The sequence below is a fragment of the Ipomoea triloba genome, chromosome 12 (assembly GCF_003576645.1).
Source record: "Ipomoea triloba cultivar NCNSP0323 chromosome 12, ASM357664v1".
In the NCBI taxonomy this organism is placed as follows: Eukaryota; Viridiplantae; Streptophyta; class Magnoliopsida; order Solanales; family Convolvulaceae; genus Ipomoea; species Ipomoea triloba.
Window position 1 is genome coordinate 5506200 of NC_044927.1, and position 23414 is coordinate 5529613.

The following is a 23414-nucleotide window of genomic DNA, read 5'->3' on the forward strand; positions in this document are numbered from 1 at the left end:
GGGGGGGGGGGGGGTAGCACAGTTCAAAGAAATCAAGACTTTTCGAACAAATGAGCTTATTTGGCTGTTCTCAAAAATTGTTTTTGAGTGTAATTTACCTAAAGACAGGGATACTATGTGAAATTAATCAGTTAATGACATCTAGCCCCTTGAACAAATGAGCTTATTTGGCTGGTTACCAGTGCTCGAGTGATTTTAGGTATAATAACTTTTTACACTAACATTGAGTGCATAACTTGGCTCTCCTTGTGAAGGCTATGCTATAATAAAGAGAACCTCATATCTCATCAAGGAATCAATTGCTTTGTAATGGTTTTTTAGCCATGTCTGAATTTGTCTGGCTTGTGCACTAACAGCTTGTTTTATTCTTTGATTTTTTTTTACAGGCCAATTCACATTATTATGCAATCATAGAACAGGTAAAAGTGGAGACGCTTCTTGTGCTTTACTTTTATTTTTCTTATCCCACATTTCTTAAAGTTGCTGCACAACATATACTTAGTTTGGGTTATGTTATGTTGTTAAACTCAGAAATATATCCTCTTATTTTGATTAAGCATAAAATGGTTTCTGTTTATTTCACTCAATTCTTCTTGCTTTGGAGTTCTAATTGCAAACTAAGTAGAGTATGAATGAGGTCAACCAGAGAATTAAGTAGAGTGTTATATGGAGGTTCAAAAATGGTCCAGTTCTGATTTACTAAACTGAAAGTTGTTACTTTTCTGCATAATGTATGTCATCTCATTCTAATTTCCATACTTGGTTCTTTTATCCTTAATTTTGTATTGGTCTTCACTCTTCACTAGTTCATATTGTCAGCAGAACTGATTGCTAACATCCTGATACTGAGTTATTAGTTTGAACTCTCAAAGATGTTTGGTTGTGCGATTGGGTGATAGTTCTGTTTTGCTCATATATGGATACATGTGTGTGTGTGTGTTTGTGTGCATAAACAAACATGTACATACCCACACACAGATGTATATATATGTGTGTGTATCTCATATTAATTATGCTCTCCCTGAAAACTTAAGCTCCTTGTTTTATGAATCTTTGACCAGATGACGGAGGGTAATATGTGGCTTAATGAAACATGTGGTGTCATTCCTAAAAATTCATGGGTTATAGATCCGTTTGGATATTCTCCAACAATGGCATATCTTCTCCGTCGTATGGGCTTTGAGAATATGCTTATACAAAGAACACATTATGAATTGAAAAAGGAACTGGCTTTGCATAAAAATTTAGAATATGTCTGGCGACAGAGCTGGGATGCCGAAGAAACAACTGACATGTTTGTCCATATGATGCCCTTTTATTCTTATGACATTCCACATACTTGTGGGCCTGAGCCTGCAGTCTGTTGTCAGTTTGACTTTGCTCGAACGTATGGCTTTTCATATGAACGCTGCCCTTGGGGACAACATCCACAGGAAACCACTCCTGAAAATGTGAAAGAAAGATCATTGAAGCTGTTGGATCAATATAGAAAGAAGTCAACGCTATATCGTACCAATACACTTCTTGTTCCCCTTGGAGATGATTTCCGCTATGTTAGCAATGATGAGGCAGAAGCTCAGTTCAGGAATTATCAACTTTTGTTTGATTATATCAATTCTAATCCAAGCTTGAATGCAGAAGCAAAATTTGGCACATTGGAAGATTATTACAAGACTCTGCGTGAAGAGGCTGATAGGGTAAACTATTCCCGTCCAAATGAGATTGGATCTGGTGAGATTGGTGGCTTTCCTTCTCTATCGGGTGATTTCTTTACTTATGCTGACAGACAGCAAGATTACTGGAGCGGTTATTATGTTTCTCGGCCTTTCTTCAAGGCTGTTGATCGTGTTTTGGAGCAAACCCTCCGCAGTGCTGAAATGATGATGGCTTTCCTACTAGGAAACTGTCAGAGAGCACAATGTGAGAAGTTGCCTACTGGATTTTCCTACAAGTTGACAGCCGCTAGAAGGAACCTAGCACTATTTCAACATCATGATGGGGTGACTGGTACTGCTAGGGATCATGTGGTTAAAGATTATGGGATGCGGATGCATATGGCTTTGCAAGATCTTCAGATTTTTATGTCAAAGGCCATTGAGGTGTTGCTTGGGATTCGTCATGAGAAAAATGATCAGAACCCATCTCAGTTTGAGCCTGCACAAGTGAGATCTAAATATGATGCTCAGCCAGTACATAAAGCAATAGCTGCTCATGAAGGAACTGTGCAGACTCTGGTAATTTTTAATCCACTGGAGCAGACAAGAAATGAGGTGGTGACAGTCGTTGTTGACAGGCCAGATGTGACTATCTTAGACTCAAATTGGACATGTGTAAAAAGCCAAATATCTCCCGAGGTACACTACAGTGGGGAGAAGATGTTTTCTGGTAAACATCGTGTATATTGGAAAGCTTCGGTCCCTGCATTGGGGTTGCAAACTTACTATGTTGCTAACGGGTTTGCTGGATGTGAAAAGGCTATACCAGCACAAGTAAAATGGTTTGTACCTTCTGCCAGCTTTTCTTGCCCTGCACCATATACTTGCTCAAGAATGGAAGGTGATGAAGCAACAATTCGTAACCAACATCAAACACTTACATTTAGCATGAAGGAAGGCTTGTTACAGAGAGTAAGTTATACTGATGGTCAACATAATGTTATTGGCGAGGAAATAGCTATGTACTCCAGCACAGGGAGTGGAGCTTATCTATTCAAACCAGATGGTGATGCTGAGCCTATTTCCTTAGCTGGTGGATCAATGGTTATCTCAGAGGGCCACTTGGTGCAGGAAGCTTACTCATTCCCAAAGACAGCTTGGGATAAATCTCCAATTTCCCATAGCACCCGCATCTATGATTGTGATAATTCCGTACAGGGCTACATCATTGAGAAGGAGTACCATGTTGAGCTTCTTGACCACAATTTTAACAACAAAGAGCTGATAGCTAGATACAAGACTGATACTGACAACAAAAGGATTTTCTATTCTGATTTGAATGGGTTCCAGATGAGCCGAAGAGAAACCTATGATAAGATTCCTATTCAAGGAAACTATTACCCAATGCCCTCTCTTGCTTTTATGCAGGCATCAAACGGACGGCGCTTTTCTGTTCATACTCGGCAGTCACTAGGTGCAGCAAGTCTTAAAGATGGATGGTTAGAGATCATGCTTGACCGAAGATTGGTCAGAGATGATGGGCGTGGGCTTGGTCAGGGAGTGATGGACAACCGCCCAATGAATGTTGTTTTCCATATCCTTTTGGAGTCTAACATTTCAACAACTGCTGATCCTGTTGCAATAACTCATCCACTAAACCCTTCCCTTCTATCTCATCTGATTGGTGCCCATTTAAACTATCCACTCCTCACATTTATTGCCAAGAAAGCTCAGGAAATTTCTGTACAGCCACCACCTAGATCCTTCTCTCCACTGGCGGCTACCTTGCCCTGTGACTTGCACATTCTAAGCTTCAAGGTTCCTCGGCCTCTAAAGTATTCCCAGCAGTCATTTGAAGAGCCTAGGTTTGTTCTCATGTTTCAGAGACGACATTGGGACTCTTCGTATTGTCGAAAGGGCAGATCTGAGTGTTCAAGTGTGGCTGATGTGCCAGTTAACCTATTTGACATGTTCAAAGGTCTTGCTGTTCTGAATGCAAAACCTACCTCTTTGAATCTTCTGCATGACGACACAGAGATGCTTGGTTACAAGGGCCATTTTGCAGATGGTGCCCGTGAAGGTCACATCCTCATATCTCCCATGGAAGTGCAGGCTTACAAGTTAGACCTACGTCCAAACTAACGAGTAAACGATTAAAAGCTTTTACTTGCGTGTTTTCTGAATGAGCGGGCAGAACGGAATAGGAGATTGGCCTTTTACTTGCAGGGAAGCCAAATGTTTGTTGTGGAAATATGTTGAGTAGAGTGTACTGCCATACAAGAGCCTTTATATTTTAAGTAGGTTGTGATATGGTAACATGAACCAATTACTGGGGAGGCATAGTTTGTATGATTCACATTGTTGTTTACGGTATGGGTATACTAACTACATTAGAAAATGCAATGTGATGTTTTGTATGTGATTGAGTATCCTAAACTGAATTAGATAGTGCAATATAGAATTTTTTTTTTTTTTTTGGTGACGAGGAAAACCCCACAACCCTTTTGGGTGTAGGTAAATCCTGCCTTGTATCTCTAGTCGACAAAGAATCACAAGAAAGTCCCGTCTGGAAGTAAATTAATTTAAGTTATTTATAGCTCTCCGGCACAAATCAGGGAGCAATGATTCAAACTTGTAACCTTATGGTCTTCGTCTGGAAGTAAATCAGTTTAAGTTATTCATAGCTCTCCGGGCCATGGAGCAATGATTCAAACTTGTGACCTTATAGTCTCTAGCCATCTTGGCTAGGGTTAGATTTTGTTGCTCAAGAAAGTGAATTCGAAATTGTAAAAGGCTTATACAGTTAAATGAATGTATGAATTTGGTAGCACCACCAGGAAAACAAAAAGTATCAAGAACAAATACAATCCAGAACTGAAGAGAAGGAGATACTATGTGTGGGGGGTTTGAGAAATAAAAATATTCACAGGTGAGGAGGAAGGCCATTAGCTGCCCTTTGCATTCCCAAACCATTAATATGCTCTCCATCATCTTCATCGGAATCCAAAGTAAAAGCAGAGCAAGCACCCATTTCCATCTGCTGCACCTCTGCACCAAGCGGTCTATACTTGCTACTTTCCTGCTTAATCCCATTCTTCTTACAAACTATGGAGAAAATCCCAGAAACAATGGCCACAAGCAGGGCAAGATGGCAATTGAACTGAAGCGTGGCAATGGCTCGACCTCGATGATATTCAGGAGACCCCTTGCACTTCACCGTGTAATTACCTCTACTTTTCTCGTGCAATGAGCAGCCATGAACCATCATGTCTGAGAAAAATGAGAACCCCATTTGCAGAATCCACATTCCTTGTAAGGTCAGCCCGACCCCGCGGCCCAGTCTATAGTGATTCGATTGGGGGTTTTTCAATTCCAGAATCGTACAGAATGCACAAACAGCAATTGGCACTAGGAAGAGATCATAGTAACGATTTTCAACCCCGCTCGGGTCTTTCCTCTGAAGGTAAAATAACAAAAATTCCTCCGCGAATGCAAAGAGGGAAATCAAATTGGGGATTTGACAAGGCAATTGAGGAGAATCTTTTGTCTTGCTAACCAAGCCGACCACAGAGTAGAGAAGGAAAAGGAGCGAAATCGAGATTACCTCCAGCTGGAGAACCACGCCGATAGAATCTTCGGAGCTGATGGCATCGGAGATTGAGATTATCGAGTTGACAATGAAGAGAAACGACAGAACAGAACCCGCTACGAATGTTACGGAGGAGGAAATCCGTGTGGATTTGGCGCTTAGGTCTGCTGGTTGAGGCTGTTCCAACGGTGACGGTGGCGACACCTTCAAGGTTTCGGAGGAGGATACGAAGGATTCCCAAACGCCGATCATTATGAATCCACCGCCGGCGACGGTGTACGAGAATAGGCCCATCGTTGACTCAAACACAATACTGAGCTTGCCGGTATAATTCAAAGTCGTTTATGCTAGTGATCCAAAGCGGATGGATGAATGTTGAATGGATCGGCAGGCAGCAGTTCTGTTGAGGATTCAACCCTCCCTCCTGTCTGACTGATTTTTTTTTCTTTTTTTATTTTTTATTTTTTTGGGGGTATACCAATACCAATGGGGCAAATGGGCAATGGGCTAATTATAATTATACGGAGTATTATATTCCTACTCGTCTGTTTTTTTTTTACTCGGCTGCTGCTCATCGAGTTGTCAAATTCGACCTTCGTTTGTTCACTTCCTCACTGCCCATGCTGCCAAGCCTTTTTTTTTTTTTTTTTTTTTTTTTTTTTTTTTTAAGACAAAAATTTGTGTGAACCATTTCACGAATTACAATCGGAGTGATAAATTCATATTTGGCTGCTGGTCATCGAGTTGTCAAATTAGACTTTTTCTTTTTGTTTACTTTCTCAATGCCCATGCTGCCAAGTGTTCTTATTTTAAGACAATAACGTGTGTGTGACCATCTCACAGGTCTTATGAGACGGATCAGATCTTTGATTAATGAGGTCAAAGGCCCGACCCATTAATCAAAGATTCGGCCCATCTCACACGAGTGTTACCCTTATTTTAAAATGCATCATCCATAAAATAATAATTAAACTTTTGAGCTTTAAATTTTTTAATTATAATTTTAAATTTATTATTTGAATGCATTTAGGTCCATTAATTAGTAATTATCCAATATAAAATCAATAAAATCTTACATGACTTTTTACATGTGCATTAAAAAATAAGATGAGCCTACCATTGACTAGCCATGTGCTTATTAAAAGTTTTTAAAAAAATGTAGTTATTCAAAAATAAAGAAATCCTAGCCTAATTTTGTAATCGAGTTAATTCTAAAAATGGTCATTCGACTATGACATACCCTTATTAAATAAGGCTTTTATTTCCCTTCCTCCTTTCTTCTCCAACTATTAATGTATCTTTAGTACAAAAATAATGTACTTTTAGTATATTAAAAATGTCCCTTTTATTTGTGGTCCACACAACTCTATAGACTATGCTCCATGCAATAATGATAATCGGGCTAAGTGAGCCAGCCCTGTAGGGCTGGCGGGTTGAGCCGGGTTGGCCCGGCTGTTAAAAAAAAACAAACAAAAAAACTAAAGCATAAAACTAGGTTCTGATAAAGTGATAATCGCTACATTTTCATTTTTCAGTCTCCCGCTCCAGCTCCAAGCCTCCAAATTCCAGTATTCACTTCCTGCAGATTCGCAGAAGTCAGAACACAGAGCCCACTGCCGCAACGCTCGCCGGCCGCCGCTCACCGCAGTCCGCCGCCCACTGCTCACTGGAGCAGTGGAGCACCGCCCGCTAACCGCCACCTGCCGGCCACCGCCCGACGCTCGCCGCCTGCCGCTCACCGGAGACCGTCCGTCGGGCTACCATTTGAAATCATTGCTGCACGGCTGCACCAAAAGGTTAATTATAAATTTATAATTATTTATGCTTACTTTGAAATAAACAGCATGGAGAGTATGCTTAATTATATAATCTGTGCCTCTGTGTATCAGTGTATGTTTTTTTACTTTGAAAAAATGGATTGGCTAATTTAATGGCTTACAGACTATAGAGAAGTTATACTATATTGCACTAGCAATTTCAAAGTACATAATGTATGATTATTTGTTAATGTATGCTTAGACCTTAGTTGCTTACTTCCTGAATTAAAATTTGTTAATGTATGCTTACTCCAGTGCAGTCTACTGTGCACTTCAAACTACATAATGTATGCTTACTTCCTGAATTAAAATTTTTGACTTGTTAGTGTCTCCACTTCCAGGAGTTCCAGCAAGCTGCAAGCAGTATGCCAGCAGCTGTCCAGGAGTCCGACTCTAATTGGTTAACTGACCAATTAACCGGAAAAAAAAAATTGGTTCGGTTAATTCGGTAATAAAAATTTCGATTTGGTTAACGGTTAAAGCTTTAATTCGGGCACACACCCAGTGGGGACAGGGAATCCCTGCAAGTCTAACTTGGAGCTCAAATGCATTGTTGAATTGCATGCTTGAAATTCTTATATTGTCATTGAAATTGCATGTTGATTGGTTGATGATCCTTGCAAACAAGTTTTTTAGTTTTAGGGATTCTTTTCTTAAAGTAAAAATAACAATGTTTTCAACTAAGTTAACCTTTTCTGGCTAAAAGTGCATGTAGGCGCATATGATGATGAAGAGGCTGTGGGCAGAGAATATGATATTGCTGCTTTGAAATATCGGAGCCCTGGACCACTAATTAACTTTGCAGTAAGAAAATACTGATCCATCCAGAGCTTAACTGCTTTATTAAACAAATACCAGTGCCCAAAGCTTCTCCCACCAAATGCTAGATGTTTCAAAAAAATCTTCTTCGCTTCATCCCCAGAACTTTCTTTTGCACTGCTGCTTCTGCTTCTACATTGACCTCCAAGCATGTTTTCCGTTTAACTCACACTGGCATTGAGGAGGTTTTAGCATCCAAACTTGCACCAATCTTACATATTTGCACTTCTTTTTCAGACAGTTCTTCCATTCTACAACAAGGGCAACAAATTCATGCCCAAATCATTGTAAATGGAATTGTAAGCACGGGTGTTTTGGGAACCCGAATTCTGGGGATGTATGTTCTCTGTAACAGATTTCTTGATGCCAAGAAGTTGTTTTGGCAACTCAATCTTTGCTATGCTTCTCCTTGGAATTGGATGATCAGAGGGTTTACTGTAATGGGTCATTTCAATTCTGCACTCATATTTTACTTTAAGATGTTGAGTTTTGGTACATGGCCTGATAAGTACACTTTTCCTTATGTGATAAAGGCTTGTGCTGGGTTGCATGCTGTCAAGTTGGCAAAATCAGTACATAGATGGATTTGCAGTTTGGGTTTTGAACTGGATATCTTTGTTGGGAGTGCCTTGATTAAGCTCTATGCTGAAAATCATCTTGTAGACGATGCACGATGCTTGTTCAATAAAATACCTATGAGGGATAGTGTTTTGTGGAATGTAATGCTTAATGGGTCTTTGAACTGTGAGGAAGCTGTGGATGATGTGGTTGGATTGTTTGGGCAGATGAGGGGAAGTGATACTAAACCAAATTCTGTGACATATGCTTGTGTTCTTTCACTTTGTGCTTCTAAAGGAATGGTTGAGTTTGGGACTCAACTTCACGGGCTTGTTGTAAAGTGTGGGCTGGAAATGGATTCTCCTGTGGCCAACACTTTGATAGCAATGTATATGAAATGCCATTGCTTGATTGATGCCAAGAAGTTGTTTGATACAGTGGGGAAAAATGATTTGGTTCCTTGGAATGGAATGATTGGTGGATATGTCCAAAATGGATTTATGGCTGATGCTTTGAATTTATTTCACGAAATGATAGCTACTGGTGTTAAACCGGACGGAATCACCTTTGCAAGTTTGCTACCCTCTGTTTCTGAATCTGGAAATCTGTATCTAGGTAGGTCTATTCATGGATACATTGTGAGACACAATGTTACTTTGGATGTGTTTTTGAAAAATGCACTTATTGATATGTATTTTAAGTGTAGGAGTGTGGAGATGGCATGCAAGGTTTTTGATGGTAGCCTGCCGGTGGATATTGCAATTTGTACATCTATGATTTCAGGATTTGCTGTTAATGGGATGAATCTTGATGCCCTAGAGGTGTTCAGATGGTTGCTGGTTAAGCAAATGAAGCCAAATGCACTTACTTTAGCAAGTGTCTTGCCAGCTTGCACTGAATTGGCGGCCTTGAAACTTGGTAAGGAGTTGCATGGTACTGTCTTTAAACATGGTTACGAAGGAAAATGCTTTGTGGGTAGTGCCTTGACAGACATGTATGCAAAATGTGGAAGGTTAGACCTTGCTCATCAAGTTTTCTTGTCGTTGTCTGAAAAAGACACAGTTTGCTGGAACTCAATGATTACTGGCTATTGCAAGAATGGAGAACCCGAGCAAACCATTGATCTTTTCCGCAAGATGGGTGTAGAAGGAGCTAAATATGACTGTGTCAGCATATCGGGTGCTCTTTCTGCATGTGCAAATATACCAGCTCTCCATCATGGAAAAGAGATCCATGGCTTCATGATCAAGAGTGCATTTCACAATGATCTTTTCGCTCAAAGTGCACTAATAGACATGTATGCCAAATGTGGGTACTTGCATACAGCACGCCGTGCATTTGATTTGATGAAAACGAAAAATGAAGTTTCGTGGAACAGCATAATATGTGCTTACGGAAACCATGGCCTATTAGAAGAATGCTTAGATTTGTTTCGCGGGATGGAAGAAGATGGATTTCAGCCTGACCACGTGACTTTCCTCGCTATCATATCTACTTGTGGTCACGCGGGTGAGGTTGAAGAAGGGAAACGCTATTTCAATTGCATGGTCCAAGAATACGGGATTGTACCTAGGATGGAGCATTATGCATGCATGATTGATTTGTATGGGAGGGCCGGTTGTTTCGAAGAAGCATTTGAAGTGATCAAAAGCATGCCAATTACCCCAGATGCCGGCATCTGGGGCACATTACTCGGTGCTTGTCGAGTTCATGGCCACGTTGAGCTCGCTGAAATGGCTTCGAAGTATTTGTTCAACTTGGATCCACAAAATTCAGGCTATTATGTTCTACTGTCAAATCTACAGGCTGACAGTGGAGAATGGGAGAGAGCTTCAAAAATAAGAAGTTTGATGAAGGAAAGAGGAGTGCAGAAAATACCTGGGTATAGCTGGATTGAAGTTAACAACACCACACATATATTTGTTGCTGCAGACAAGAGTCACCAACAATCCACTCACATATATTTTGTTTTAGATAATCTTCTTAGGGAGGCGCAGATGGAGGGATATTTACCTCAAATTTATGTCTAACATTATTATGCTATTACTACCAGACTTGGACTCTCTTCTCAATACCTCCCAATGCTAATTGTTAGCATTTTGTCTTATTTTTAGCTTGATATAGATACACCAATAATAATTTTTTTTTTTGAAAAGAATAACAAAATTATTTAATTGTGCTTTAATTGATATAGCTTGATATAGCTTTAATTGTGCTATGCATGATTGCATTTTTATTAATTGCTTAATAATCTCTATAAAATATTCATACTTGATTGCCAATATGTTCCATAACTTGACCTTACTATAAAAGTTTTCCAAATGATGTTTAATAATTCCAAATTAATTTTTTGATTTCAGAACTAGAACTACAAAGATGCGATTTTAATTTCAGTTCAAAATATCCATAAATATTCTGATTTTGAATTTTAATTAAATCCTCAGCTGTTAGTTGAAAGTGTATTGTAATAGATTATTAAGTCAAGTACCGATTAACTTGGTAGGATTTGTTTGTACGATTTTAATTAAGGTTTGAACGGATTAAATATTTGGATATCAACTTAAGTATGGTCATCATAAAATTATGTTGTAGACCAAATTTTATATTGTGAAAATTGCAAAGAGTTTTACTATATATACTCTCTTAATTCTACTTTATGACGTGACAAACAAAGATCGATTATTTTCATAGTGTGAGTCTATAGAAAAGTATATACATTTAGAATTGGTGAGAATGAGTAAAAATTGGAAGTATAAAATAAAATTCTCCAAACTATTTTTCAATTGCAAATGGCGAAGCCAAGCCCGTAATGAAATGAAATGAAAGAAACGCGTACGTGGTACACTCGAGTGGCTGTGTGATTTTCTCCGCCGATATTTTTATTTTTTTTATTTTTCATTTCTCAACTCTCAACGAGTGGCGCACTGGCGCTAGCCATCCACCCTTTAAAATCATTTTTCCTTTTCTTCTCCTATGAAAATGGAGTATGAACTATGAACTGACACCTCATAATATCCTCTTCGTCTTCGATTTGTGTTAATCAGTGCCGCCATGAGCGCTCTTCGTGCCTCCACTTCCTACACCATCGGATTCGGCATCTCCCCCTTCTCTGCTCCTCCGACTAGAAGATCGTCTTCTTCCACTCACCGCCGCCATGTTGCCTTCGCCAGTGGTACATACTACCTACTCTATCACTTCTCTCTTTTGCTTATTCGTTTTTGATACGCAATGCTTCTATTCTGAATTGAAATCCTAGCTTTGAGTGTGAGTTTTGTGCAATAAGGCTGCTGTGGCAGAGTGTAATTGAAGAATTGAAATTTTGTTTGCGCCAATTAATTCAAAGCTGGTGTTATGGTATCCTTAGCTGTAAGGTTCAATCCGATACTTGTGATGTTTTTTTTTTTTTTTCCTAATCTGAGTATTAGAAATGAAGATATGGATTAATGAGTGAGAATTTGTAATGGAATTGGAATGCTCTTGTATTTCTCTTCTTGTGTAGCTGAGCCATCTGAGAAATCTGTTGAAATTATGAGGAAGTTCTCAGAGCAGTATGCTCGGAAGTCGGGAACATATTTCTGTATGGATAAAGGGGTGACTGCAGTTGTTATCAAGGTGATCTTTGTATATATTGAAATGATTTATGTTCCGAAATGCTTCTATTTGTTTCTATGTTTTGAATCTGAAGAGTTCCGCTGCTTTAACATATCCAGCATCTTCGTTATATAAATTTGGATATGTTGCTGGTTTTTATAGTGAGTTTGTTAGGATCAAATACCATTACTTCAAAAGCTATAGCTCGTAGCTAAGACGCAACTTTGTTTCCTTATACCGTCACATTTTCAAGAGGTAGGTTGTTGGACTTGACTCTTTAGATCTTTGCCCAACAATCTCCTAGCCAGGTGTGGGAATTGGCCCTTCGGCCTCCGCCCAACAGAGTTTGTTCTTGATGATTAGATGTTAAATCAATGAGTCTGTGTTCTTTACTTTACCAAGGTAGATATTGGCCTTCATATCGTGTCTCTCCAGTGTTGCTTGAATGCTTTGCTTCACTATAGTGTATACTCAGAAGAAATTTTCCATTGCCTGAGCTGTAGAAGCCTGTAGTTTGCCATATTCCTGAAGTTGTTAAGAGCAAAATATTAAAAAGATTTTAACCTCAAAAAATGTTGTAGGGAAATAATTGTAAAATCAGATAGCTTGGAACATTGTTATCAATGGGGCCAATTGTGTAATCCAAATCTTTGCATACCAAAAATAATGAATAAAAAACAGCATAGTACAGTTTGAGAGTTTGTGTGTGTGTGTGTGTGATGTATCATAACTCAAAGATTGATAAAACATCTGAAATATCAACAGGGATTGGCAGAACACAGGGATACATTGGGTGCACCGCTCTGCCCCTGCAGGTAAACACCCATAGATCTGGGACTTTTATTCTTTGTGGACCTTTTCTAAGTACATTCTAAGATGATAATTCTTATAATGATGTTATCCGCATTTCAGGCACTATGATGATAAAGCTGCAGAAGTTGAGCAGGGCTTCTGGAATTGTCCTTGTGTACCAATGAGAGAGAGGTATATTGTATTGTACTGTATTGTGCCTTGTTTATTGCCATGTTTGTGTGGAAGACTGAGTATAAGCTTGGGTTTGACAGGAAGGAGTGCCACTGCATGCTTTTTCTCACCACTGATAATGATTTTGCTGGAGAAGAACAGGTAGCATTACATCTTTATGTAGCATATACATATATTCATTGATGAAATATATTTCAATTGTGCATTGCCTGGCTGGAATATTAGTGTTGAGTGCCTTGGCTTGCTGTGCAGACTATTTCTTTGGAGGAGATCAGAGAAGCAACGGCTAATATGTGATTCATCACACCTTGGACTTGTTTGCATATGTAGATATGTGTGCTCACCAATAATATGATAGTATTTCATGTTATTATATTCAGAATACCTATGCCCCTTTATTGATCATTCTGGAGTTTTTAGATTTTCTTTATATATTCCCACATAAAAAGCAATGACATATCTGATTCATCCATTTAAATAGATCAATGGTTGATGATCCTTGAAAAATAAGGAGAAAATGACAAGTCAGTTTTATAAATATTGCAAATGTAAAAGTTTTCAATAATTACCAAGTACACCCTTATCTCATCATCTAATAATGTGGTCTTACTCCAATCTCAATGATTTCCCAAACACACCCATATCTCATCATCTAATAATGTGGCTATTTCTCATCAACTACCAACAACACATTATACTCTGAACAAAATTGGAAGGTCAAAAAAGGTTTAACCTGAAAATCAACTTCAAACTCAAAGGCTGTAAATGGAAATCTGGCAAAAATTTGAAGTTAAAGAGCTAGCCATACTAAAAGATCAAACAACCTATTTAATTAGCTTATTCTTACAAAATACAAATTATATACAAGGTTTGTAGCAAGCACAGTTGTGTGGAAACAAGAAGTTGCTAAACATAAGCACGATATTCATCACAAATATAAGCACGATATTCTTGATTTTTCATAAACAAGGTCAAGGGCGAAGTGTAAGAGGGTTCAATAATTTCATTGTATCCCCGCCACCACTGCCTGAAGGTGCTCCCTTCCAGAAAAATTTCAGAGGATACTGAATAGCTAAGTATTGACTTCATCACATACTCTTCAAATCTTACCAAATAGTCTCTTGACAATGCCTTCTCCTCAATGCTGCTTTGCCCATCTCCCAATATTTTGCAACAAATGACTGCCTCTTCTACATCTCCCCAGAAGCAAGAATCTTCGGTGAGGCTAACAGGTTTGTTTCTCGTTTTTGAACTTACTGGCTGTTTGTCTTCATTCAGCCATTTCTCCAACTGTAGATAGTGTTTAAAATTTTCGATTCTTCCTCCATGTCTATAGCCTCTCTTTCCATCCCTGTAGTATTCAGCTATGTCTAGTGGCTCAACCATTCTTCTATAAGCTGTTCCTGCATAAAGCCAGCGAGTGCGAAATGCAATCCCTTCTTTCTGGGGCATTTTCTCTACTTCTTCAACCATTCGCTTCCAGTACCTATCCAGGATTTTCTTGTGCTTGATAATTTCTTGTCTACTTATAATCTTTTCTCCACTTTGGAACTGTACATTTTTGAAAGAATCATAGTACCCGCCTTCTTCATCCATAGACTTCTTGTACCACTCAAGACAAATCATGTCCTTTTTCATCTCATTTAGCTTCTTGGACGGATCAAATGCACTTCTCTTAAAAGCACTTGCCAAGTTTCTCTCTATGTTCGTAACAAGAGAGTTGAAGTTACTATTTCTCTGTTCACGGAGAAATAAAGAATGAGAAGTTAGCAAGAATATATATATAAAAAAGCATCAAATAAGTTCCATACAGAGTAAAATATACAAATTTATCAGCCTAAAGGTTCATATACCATACCACATCAACTCCAATTGCTTCTAGCTGTATAGCGATCCCTGCTTGAAGTGGAGTGGCACTTAAGTTCCAGGGCAGTGAAGTTCCTTGACGCACTGTTTTAGGCTCGATCCATCTCAAAATCTGCCCGTTGATCTCAACACTATTGCTCGGATACTGGCTTTGTGCAACTTCTGAGCTCATTGCCATCATTGCCACCAGAGTCGCTTCAGGTTGCTCAAAACACGAACAGTTCGACTCTGAGCATAATAAGAATATGCCAAATGGCTTGTAATTGGCTTGGATTTGTTGGCAGATGAAACTCCAGGGAACTGGATCATGCTTGTGGACAACATGCAAAAAACATGGATTCCACGATGTACGTTCCGATATGGCTTGCTGGAAACTGTGATCACCAACGAGCGGTGAACCAAACGTGATGCAAAGCAGATGCTTTTTGTCCTTGGATGAAAGGCTGTCAAGTAGCCACAAGGTGAAGAGGGATGCCACAGAACCCCCAAGAGAATGGCCAGTGATAATTAGCTGAGTCTGAGTGGCATTGCATAACTGCATTCAATTTAATTTAATAGTATATGAATTAAATTTATCATTTTACATTAATATAGGAACTAATATAATACTAAAATATATGTCCTTTAAATTATAGTATATCAATTACTCGGGATGACAAGTATGCAACTCAACCATGTCATGAGTTTTGTACTGTAGTGACATCAAATATTAAAATTTTACATATACTAGATTTGAAAATAAAAATTTATGTATATTTCGCTCAAATTAAACATATCTAAAAATATTTTAAATATCAGACTTAAAAAACTCACTCGAAATTTGAACTACTGCTTTTTTATAATTGTTATAACATTGTAATCCAAAGAATTGAATTTGGAAAAAAATGAATTTTAACTATCAAAATAAGGGAGGTGCAACATTGTAAGGCCAAGCATGACTCTTTAGGCCGGAATCTTTTTTCCAAATAATTGAGAATGTGTAAAATTTACCCGATTACGTCATTTATTACCCTTTGTTGCTTGATTGAAATCAATTTTCTTTAGACAAATATAATAACTTTTTAGGGATTTTAATTATTATGTTTTTAAGTAACAGTAAACATGCTAAACTAATTTTTGCAGCACTTATTCACAACAAACACCTTCTTGGAATTACTTTTTACATAAATTTAATTAGAGATGACAATGGGTCTGCATAACCCGAACCATCTTATATTTTCTCTACCAACTCCCACCCCAGGTACCCACCACTTATCAGTTTTTTTATTTTTTTTAAAATATAATATTTAAATTACTTGCAGATAATAAAATAATAAAATTCATTAGTTATACAGTTATACTAAAACATAAAATAATAGAAATATTTCAATATAATAACTAAATAAATTGTTAATTTTTAAAAATAAACATAATAGTTTAGATGTAAAAATAGTAAACCAAAATTATTAAAACTTTTATAATTAACTATAGTACCTTCTTTTTAAAAAAAAAAAAAAAAAAAAAAAAACTATATCCTGTACTACTTATTTTACTATTTCCAAAACCACTTTTAAGGTTCCCCAAAGTAATACTCAACTTGTCAACTAAGCTTTTAACTCCAAACTAGTTGTGGGAAAGGAAACATGGAATTTTTATTTTTTATTTTTTCAAAAAATGGTAGTTTTAAAATTTATTTCCCAAATAAATGTAGTTTTAAACTTATTTCTGAAATAAGGGTATTATTTATCAGGAAACCTTGTTAATCATAAAACCAAAGAAACAAGGAAAGAGGAGTTACCTGGTGCTTGAGCAGATCAAGGTGCTCACCAATGGAAGCAAAAAGTTCAATTGCTGCTCTGTGAACGCGGAAGGAAGGGTTGAGTTTTGTGCAGAGGAAATCGAATGGAAATCGCGGTAGAGAACTCCTTAGCTCTTCCGATGAGATCCAATCGCCGCCGCCTTGCGTTTGAAGATGATGCGAAGTAGCGGCCGGCGAGGTTACAAAAGCCACAAAAATGGCGTCCTGATAAGCGGAAGGCTTGAACACAACGGAAAGCGTCCCGGCGGGATCGGCGAGTGGATAGCAATCTAAGATCGAACGCCATGAATGATTGAGCAGATCTGAGCTCACCACCAAGCTCGCCAGTTCTTCTCCGCTACACACACCACGCCCCCATTTATGATATCAGGAATATAATATTCTATTCTTATTCTTATTCTACCAAAAGGGAGAAAGGAAAGATGATTATTGCAACTTACCAGCAAAATTTATTCATTTTCCTGATCTTCAAGGTGCCCTACTGTTACAACCTAGTGCAAATGTGGTAGCTAGCAACTTCCAAGCATTTTATAAGTTACAGTTAATAGCAGGGAATAGACAATTATTCTGTAAACAAGAAGGGAAACTGCGCAACATTTTCTTGTAGTCTTCATGCCAATTTAAGTTGTTAGGAACATTACACATTTTATATGTATGTTTAATGTGAGTCAATGGCGTTTTCTCTACCTCAATGTTAACTTGTTACTCAAAAGGTTGAATACACTACCCCAAAGCCCAACAAAGTTTTGGAATAACGTAAATCATGATAACTTAGTAGATCTGCAAACAGAGCCAAATATAGGTGCGCACAAGAAATCTATCCATTTTAGACATAATCTCAAACTATTTTTATCCCAATAAGTGAACCCCTCTCAATGTGAAAGACAATGTAAATTTTTTTTTGTTTTATTTTGTTAGCTTATGTGGCTTGCAAGCTTGCTGACATTTATTATTATTATTTTTTATATTTGTTATTTTACTATTATATTTATAATATAAAAGACAAATATAACTACTTTTGAAAGTGAGAAAATAGTGTAGGGATGTAGAGAAAATAGTAAAAAAAATTCAAATTTAATAATGAGAAAGTGAGATATACTTTTGAAAGTGAGAAAGTATTACAGGGATAAGTATAACTTCACACTACCTCAATGTTAGACCTCCCATTTAGAAGAATCACTCGTTGCAATTGTCAATCTTACCATTACCTTATTGTTGTAGTTTTGTGAATTATTTAAAAATCCAGTCCAATCATAATGCTCCCTATCTGTCATGAAAAATAATAAGTGGATACTCATTTTTTCAAAAAGTTGAACTTTTATTATATGTCTTCCTTTTATTGAAAAAATAAATTTAAAAATAAAAACTAGTCAACTAGTACAGTAGTAGTAAGAGCATCTTGGCCATCAGTAGTTTTTTTGGAGATCATAGTACAATGCCATATGACTTGGAGGAGAGAAATGAAAAGTGAGAGAAGAAAGGAGATCATCTGCAAGGAAGGAAATATTGGAACAGTAACTCTGACATTTGGAGCATTAGCCCAGCCGCCACACGCTGCGTAGCAGCCAACCTTGCGCCCAGCGGGCGCGTGCACTGCACGCGCCTGACTTCTGACTTTTTTCTTTTTTCTTTTTTAAATCAAATTTGTTTTTTTATCCATTTCTTCTCATTTTCTCTCTCCTAATCACACCTACAAAAACTCCTCAATTACCGCGAAAAAACTCCATTGATAAGGATGCTCTAAATAGGCTTACTGGCAGAGTGGCACACGGGCAGTCGGGCACCCAGTAAAAAGAAACTGCTGAGTCATCCTCTTATCCCTTGTACGGAGTAGTTTACAAGAAATTACTTGGAAGCTGGAATCTACAGTACTGTTTGTTTAGTCTCTATCACCGGATGGCCTAGGGGACCTTTGGAATATAGCTCAATTAAGGTTTTTGTTTTTTTTTTGTTTTTGTTTTTTTTTTAATAAAGCTCAATTAAGTTGATCCAACAATAAATAAATAAAATCTCCATTTATAAAACTGTTAATTTCCTTTTCACAATCTTACTTTGATTTAAATTTCTTCCTTCTCCCGACTCCCGAGCCAAAAACCCCTCTTTTTCCTTTCTTCAAGCCCAATGCCATTTCCTCCCATCGTTATATTGTGGACCACAGTGCACATAGCAATGTGCACCCTGGTCCAAAACGACGTCGTCTCGATGTTAGTGGATGCGGACGCGGACACGAATGACTCCAGGGAATTCATTATCTATAATACACATAATCATTATCTAGAATACACAACACGTTTGCCTAGAATACACAGAATGTGTTGCCCAGAATACACTGAATATTGACACAAAATACATAGAACTCATGATCGTAACATTCGAATGCACAAACACATCACAACCTGTATTAATAACATGAATACCCAGAATATTGATACAAAATACACAGAACTCGTCTTCCTAAACATCGAATGCACAAACACATCACAACATGTGTTATTAACATGAATACACAGAACGGTTGCCTAGAATGCACAGAATGATTGCCTGGAACACACAGAACAATTACTTAGAATACACAGAATATTAACATAAATGCACAGACCGGCCGAAACGAGAAACGTGATTTCCACAAAAATGAAAAATTAGTTTACAATACTCAAAACGACGTCGTTTACTTACGTGGTGCACGTTATAAATCGCCCATCAACCTCACCCTCTTGTGTACCTACCTTTCCACTCTCTTCCAAGCCCAATAATCTCCCCTCCCCCGTGGACTTAAATTTCTCCATTCTTCCAAGCCCAATAATTTTCCGTCTGCCTCCACCTTCTTCCTTCAAGTCCAATTGTCTTTGGGCCTAGGCACCATGGCTTTATCAATAAATAAATAAATATTCAAAATGTAATCAAGTTAACTACTAAAATAGGACAAATTATACCATACCAAGATCTACCTTGCATTGTAGACCCTAGTCTAAAAATAACTTTAAGATAATTCTATACTGTAGTTGACACATTCTGTACCTGCAACTGTACTTGTAGATATCATATTATGTGTCAACAATTATTAAGTTATTTGTATATATGTGCAGAAGCCGTTAACTATAGATACAAAATGTATTAACCGATGATACAAAATTTTTGTATCAGGATTTGTAATATGAACCCTGGTTCATGGTATAACAATTGCTAAAATAGTAAATGTGACGAGTAATTTGAGATGGAGGGAACCTGTGAACAGTGAAAACTATATAAAATTTCAAAAGTTATGAAGGCATGCCAAAAGTCCCAAAACCAATATGCAATTAAACTTGAAATAGAAGGAAACCAGTGTATAAAGAAACAAATAGATAAAAAGGACAAAATTTTGGAAGCTATAGAAAACCTAAACAGGACTGATGCTTTACTTAATTTCTGGAAATGAAAATGCAAAGCTCAGCAGAGCAGAGCAGTTGAGCTAAATATATGCATGCATCTGTTATCTGTATCACACACAATGAGTCACATTTCCTTCTGTGGAGTGCGCGTAATTTTGATGTCTTTTGTATATATGTTTGTGAGCGCAAAGAGCAACAACACGAACACAACTTGAGCACTCACAATTCCAAAATGACTGATGCTGTTGCCAATTTCCATCCAACTTCCTGTATTTCGTACCTGTTATCAATCACAATCATCAATCAAAACTCACCTGAAATTCTGGGCGATGATTAAATTTTCTTAAAGCTATTGCAACCCATTTTTTAATACAGCTTCATTCTCCATTTTTAAATTTTTCTTGTGATCATCACTTTTCAGATTGTTTAACAATGAGAAATCGTCAATCGCATAATAAGATTTAAAACACTGCTTATAGTCATCAGACTGAACTTGGAAGATAGTAGATAGCCCGCTTAAAGACGTAAAAAGCACTTACCAGGAAAAAGAAATGGATTGTCATTACATCAGAGCACATAATAACAAGAAAATAGCATCCCAATAATGGAATACGGATCAACTTAGTCATTGCACTAAATGCACATCTGCATTCAAATTCAGAAAGGAAAGTCAGTACAACCGGCTATTTGAGAATCCTGTGCAGTGTGAATCGTGCATGCTTTAAAAATGTATGGACTAGCTGAAACAATCAATTAATACATCAGAATGTGTTAATATACTTACATGACAAGAATGAAGGGTATAAGTAATTTGAAAATTAGTAGCGCGGCCATTAAGAACGGCTGCAGAGAAAAGCACCGCATCAAATAATCATCATAACAGGAGGTAGAAAGAGAGGGAAAGAGGTTTATTACTTCCATTTTTCAACTTACACTGAAAATTGTGATGAACCGATAAACAGAGGATATCTCGAAACTTGCAATACTTGCAAAGTTACCAGTTCCAAAAAATGCAACATTGAAAAGCACCATCTAAAAGCAGAAATCGCATTAAAATACATCTTTACAAACAGCAGAAGATTTAAAAAAATATTGCTATAAATGAAACAACATATTTAGAAGAATTTATTAAATAAAAGGTCAATTAAAGGTTTTGGAAGAGTGTAAAATATGGGTGTTTCAAGTAAAAACATCCAGGCAAATTTTTAAGGGCACCATGTCATTTTCAATTTTCATGACTACCTTTTGCTGTTTTTACCCCTTCCCATTAGGAGGCAATGTTACATTTGTACATCCAATATTAAATCCTAAGGATATTAGAGAAATAAGTAAATATCAACATTATAACTTACAAAGATTAATGGGATTCTTATATCTGATAACTGCAGACATCTATCATACTCTGAAAGGAGAATGCCATCCTCCACAGCTTCAATTGCATTTGTTGACAGTTTCCCCTTGCTTATGTAGAGATTAGCATTCTCAAAAAATATCCAGCCGATAAGAGCAAGGCCTAGAGCACCATAAAAGAGAGCTTCATATCTGCAAGGATGCCAAAATTAGAAAGGTGATGATTAATCATGGTGTACACAACATAAACACTATCATAGTCCATAAATTTAACAGAAGATTGAGGGGTACCCAATTGACAGGAGTAGGAATGGAGGTGCAAAACCAATGAATATGGAAGTGAGCCGAGATAAGAGGCCAGGCGCTGAAAAAAGTGGAAGGACCATTGCAAAACCTACAACAAACAAATTAAAATGGTAATGCAAGTCACTTTATTCAAGAATAAACCAACAAGTGCAAGTAAAAGGACTTCAACAACTGCCAATTCAAAATAAAATTTTAAAAATTTTAAAAAGGATGAAAGCAGTTGTGAGCAATGACCCCTACAGCATTTTTTGTACAGGGAGGGAAGAAAAGACAGAAAAAGAATACCAGCAATAGACCAATTCATCAACTGGTGAAGTCCATGCAACTCTTGCTTTTCCATTCTATGGGATGTTGACAACCAGACCATCAAAGATGATAAGCCAACCAAAATGATCTATTTCAAGATAAAAATATCAAAACTAATTATGTACTTGGGAAAATATTATTTAAGTACTCTGAAATAAAAACACATTAATGCTTTCACCAACCTGTAAGTGAAAGAGCAATGGAAATCTTAGCGTCCTTAAATCATGAGCAAGGAGACCAAGCCAATATTTATTATCTTTAGCATGCAATTGCAGGTATTGAGCAACTCCACCGATCAAAATAATCATCAGCCCACCAGTGATTCTATACATACAATAATGCTTAAGATCACAATCAGCAAATGTACAAAAATCCAATACTAGTTTTCAGGCTTTCAGCAGTCATTTTATTTCAATTTACAGAATAAAATATTTAGGCTCTTGACATTCTAATGGAGCTTATCAGTGAGCATTGATAGCGGGAATTTGTAACTTTCTAGCAAATATCTTCAAAGAAAACAAAGAAAGCACCATCATCAAAATAGTAACAGAGCAAACTAAATCACCATGATTTTGAAATAATGAAACCATTAATGACAATTCTGCAATGCCAAAGGGAAAGAAAGGATATGAAATGGCTTACACCAGTGGAGTATTTTCTGGAATTTCAGGAGGCATGAGAGTAAACACGGATAGAAGCCAGCATGCAAGCCACAAAAAGATAGGTATTCCAGATCTCTGTGGCATCAACTTGAATAGATAAATAGATGAGGTAACCCCCAGAGTTATGAAACACCATGTGTAGATTTTTCTCTCGGTAAAGCTCATCACCTGAGTAAGTACCAGATAGAGTAATTGAAGAGAAGTTCAGGCTTGCATATTTATCACATCTAAACAAGAATATCACTTGAGTGTCTCGGGAAGCCATACCAAGAGTTCAAGAATGAGGATGGAAAAAATACAAGTAGTAATGAGCTTCAAAAAGTAACTACATTTCCTGCCGCCCAAGTATCTCCAGAGTGCTGTAAGAAACTTATACTCGCTAAATATTTGTGTCCAGAGAAATATTGTCATCGCAATATATGCATGATAAAGGGGAGGAGAGTGTTCATAGAGCAGAAGAACACACACTACTCCCATTAGCAGCCCTCCACAAAGATATGCCTACCAAAATGTCAGATCAATGCAAACAGTAAGATAAACATAATCTTAAAATACTTTACCGTCTGCAGTACATAGTTTGGGTAAAGAGCATTTTAGTACTTTCCAAGACAATTGCAAGCAACACCTTAGTTTGCCCATTTTTGTTCTAACACTTAGTCCTGCTACCATACTTCAAGATACGTATTTTTTAGACAACTAGTATGTGTGCGTGCATGTCTTTTTTTTTTTTTTTTTGTGGGGG

The 23414-nt window shown here is 37.4% G+C and overlaps 6 protein-coding genes across 9 annotated transcripts in view; 3 read left to right on the forward strand and 3 right to left on the reverse strand.

Annotated features, from left to right (window-relative positions):
• The window catches only part of LOC116000145 (alpha-mannosidase 2), a 5462-nt gene extending 1335 nt beyond the window's left edge, over window positions 1–4127 (forward strand). The window contains exons 3-4 of the mRNA XM_031240179.1: window positions 387–419; window positions 1062–4127. Coding sequence (XP_031096039.1) covers window positions 387–419; window positions 1062–3797 — 2769 coding nt within the window. The 3' untranslated portion in view covers window positions 3798–4127. The remainder of the gene's footprint in view (window positions 1–386; window positions 420–1061) is intronic.
• A 301-nt stretch (window positions 4128–4428) lies between these two features.
• On the reverse strand, window positions 4429–5760 carry LOC116000146. The gene has a single exon (XM_031240180.1). The coding sequence runs from the start codon at window positions 5536–5538 to the stop codon at window positions 4579–4581; it is 960 nt and encodes a 319-aa protein (XP_031096040.1). The 5' UTR covers window positions 5539–5760; the 3' UTR covers window positions 4429–4578.
• A 1004-nt stretch (window positions 5761–6764) lies between these two features.
• LOC115999135 (pentatricopeptide repeat-containing protein At4g21300) lies at window positions 6765–10593 on the forward strand. Of its 4 annotated transcripts, none has more exons than XM_031238915.1 (3): window positions 6765–7040; window positions 7403–8317; window positions 8414–10593. In XM_031238915.1, exons 2-3 carry the CDS (start codon window positions 7949–7951, stop codon window positions 10466–10468), a joined length of 2424 nt encoding a protein of 807 aa, XP_031094775.1. In that variant the 5' UTR covers window positions 6765–7040; window positions 7403–7948; the 3' UTR covers window positions 10469–10593. The 4 variants fall into 4 exon arrangements, with proteins under 4 accessions (XP_031094775.1, XP_031094776.1, XP_031094773.1 ...); XM_031238916.1 differs by having other exon boundaries at window positions 7403–7865; window positions 8118–10593; XM_031238913.1 differs by having other exon boundaries at window positions 7403–7509; window positions 7768–10593.
• Window positions 10594–11382: 789 nt separating this feature from the next.
• On the forward strand, window positions 11383–13485 carry LOC115998975 (ferredoxin-thioredoxin reductase catalytic chain, chloroplastic-like). Its single transcript, XM_031238659.1, has 6 exons — window positions 11383–11610; window positions 11938–12050; window positions 12795–12844; window positions 12942–13013; window positions 13094–13154; window positions 13266–13485. Exons 1-6 carry the CDS (start codon window positions 11490–11492, stop codon window positions 13308–13310), a joined length of 462 nt encoding a protein of 153 aa, XP_031094519.1. The 5' UTR covers window positions 11383–11489; the 3' UTR covers window positions 13311–13485.
• Window positions 13486–13796: 311 nt separating this feature from the next.
• Window positions 13797–17291, reverse strand: LOC115998974 (senescence-associated carboxylesterase 101). Its single transcript, XM_031238658.1, has 4 exons — window positions 17118–17291; window positions 16657–17014; window positions 14872–15414; window positions 13797–14750 (listed from the first exon to the last, which is right to left on the reverse strand). Exons 1-4 carry the CDS (start codon window positions 17132–17134, stop codon window positions 13920–13922), a joined length of 1749 nt encoding a protein of 582 aa, XP_031094518.1. The 5' UTR covers window positions 17135–17291; the 3' UTR covers window positions 13797–13919.
• Window positions 17292–19954: 2663 nt separating this feature from the next.
• The window catches only part of LOC115999731 (GPI ethanolamine phosphate transferase 1), a 7969-nt gene continuing 4509 nt past the window's right edge, over window positions 19955–23414 (reverse strand). The window contains exons 9-18 of the mRNA XM_031239629.1: window positions 22940–23173; window positions 22653–22840; window positions 22193–22334; window positions 21990–22098; window positions 21690–21792; window positions 21401–21590; window positions 20982–21080; window positions 20833–20891; window positions 20588–20693; window positions 19955–20328 (exon numbers count right to left, since the gene is read on the reverse strand). Of these exons, the coding sequence (XP_031095489.1) occupies window positions 20173–20328; window positions 20588–20693; window positions 20833–20891; window positions 20982–21080; window positions 21401–21590; window positions 21690–21792; window positions 21990–22098; window positions 22193–22334; window positions 22653–22840; window positions 22940–23173 (1386 nt within the window). The 3' untranslated portion in view covers window positions 19955–20172. The remainder of the gene's footprint in view (window positions 20329–20587; window positions 20694–20832; window positions 20892–20981; window positions 21081–21400; window positions 21591–21689; window positions 21793–21989; window positions 22099–22192; window positions 22335–22652; window positions 22841–22939; window positions 23174–23414) is intronic.

Bases quoted from the DNA above. Each gene is read 5' to 3' on its own strand.
- LOC115998974 (XM_031238658.1), bottom strand. The intron at 15,415-16,656 runs GTAACTCCTCTT...AATTGAATGCAG, and splicing joins TTGATCTGCTCAAGCACCAG to TTATGCAATGCCACTCAGAC. The intron at 14,751-14,871 runs GTATGGTATATG...CTCCGTGAACAG, and splicing joins AAGCAATTGGAGTTGATGTG to AGAAATAGTAACTTCAACTC.
- LOC116000146 (XM_031240180.1), bottom strand. From the start codon at position 5,538: ATGGGCCTATTCTCGTACACCGTCGCCGGCGGTGGATTCATAATGATC.
- LOC115998975 (XM_031238659.1), top strand. From the start codon at position 11,490: ATGAGCGCTCTTCGTGCCTCCACTTCCTACACCATCGGATTCGGCATC. The intron at 11,611-11,937 runs GTACATACTACC...CTTCTTGTGTAG, and splicing joins CCATGTTGCCTTCGCCAGTG to CTGAGCCATCTGAGAAATCT. The intron at 12,845-12,941 runs GTAAACACCCAT...TCCGCATTTCAG, and splicing joins GCACCGCTCTGCCCCTGCAG to GCACTATGATGATAAAGCTG.
- LOC115999135 (XM_031238913.1), top strand. From the start codon at position 7,949: ATGTTTCAAAAAAATCTTCTTCGCTTCATCCCCAGAACTTTCTTTTGC.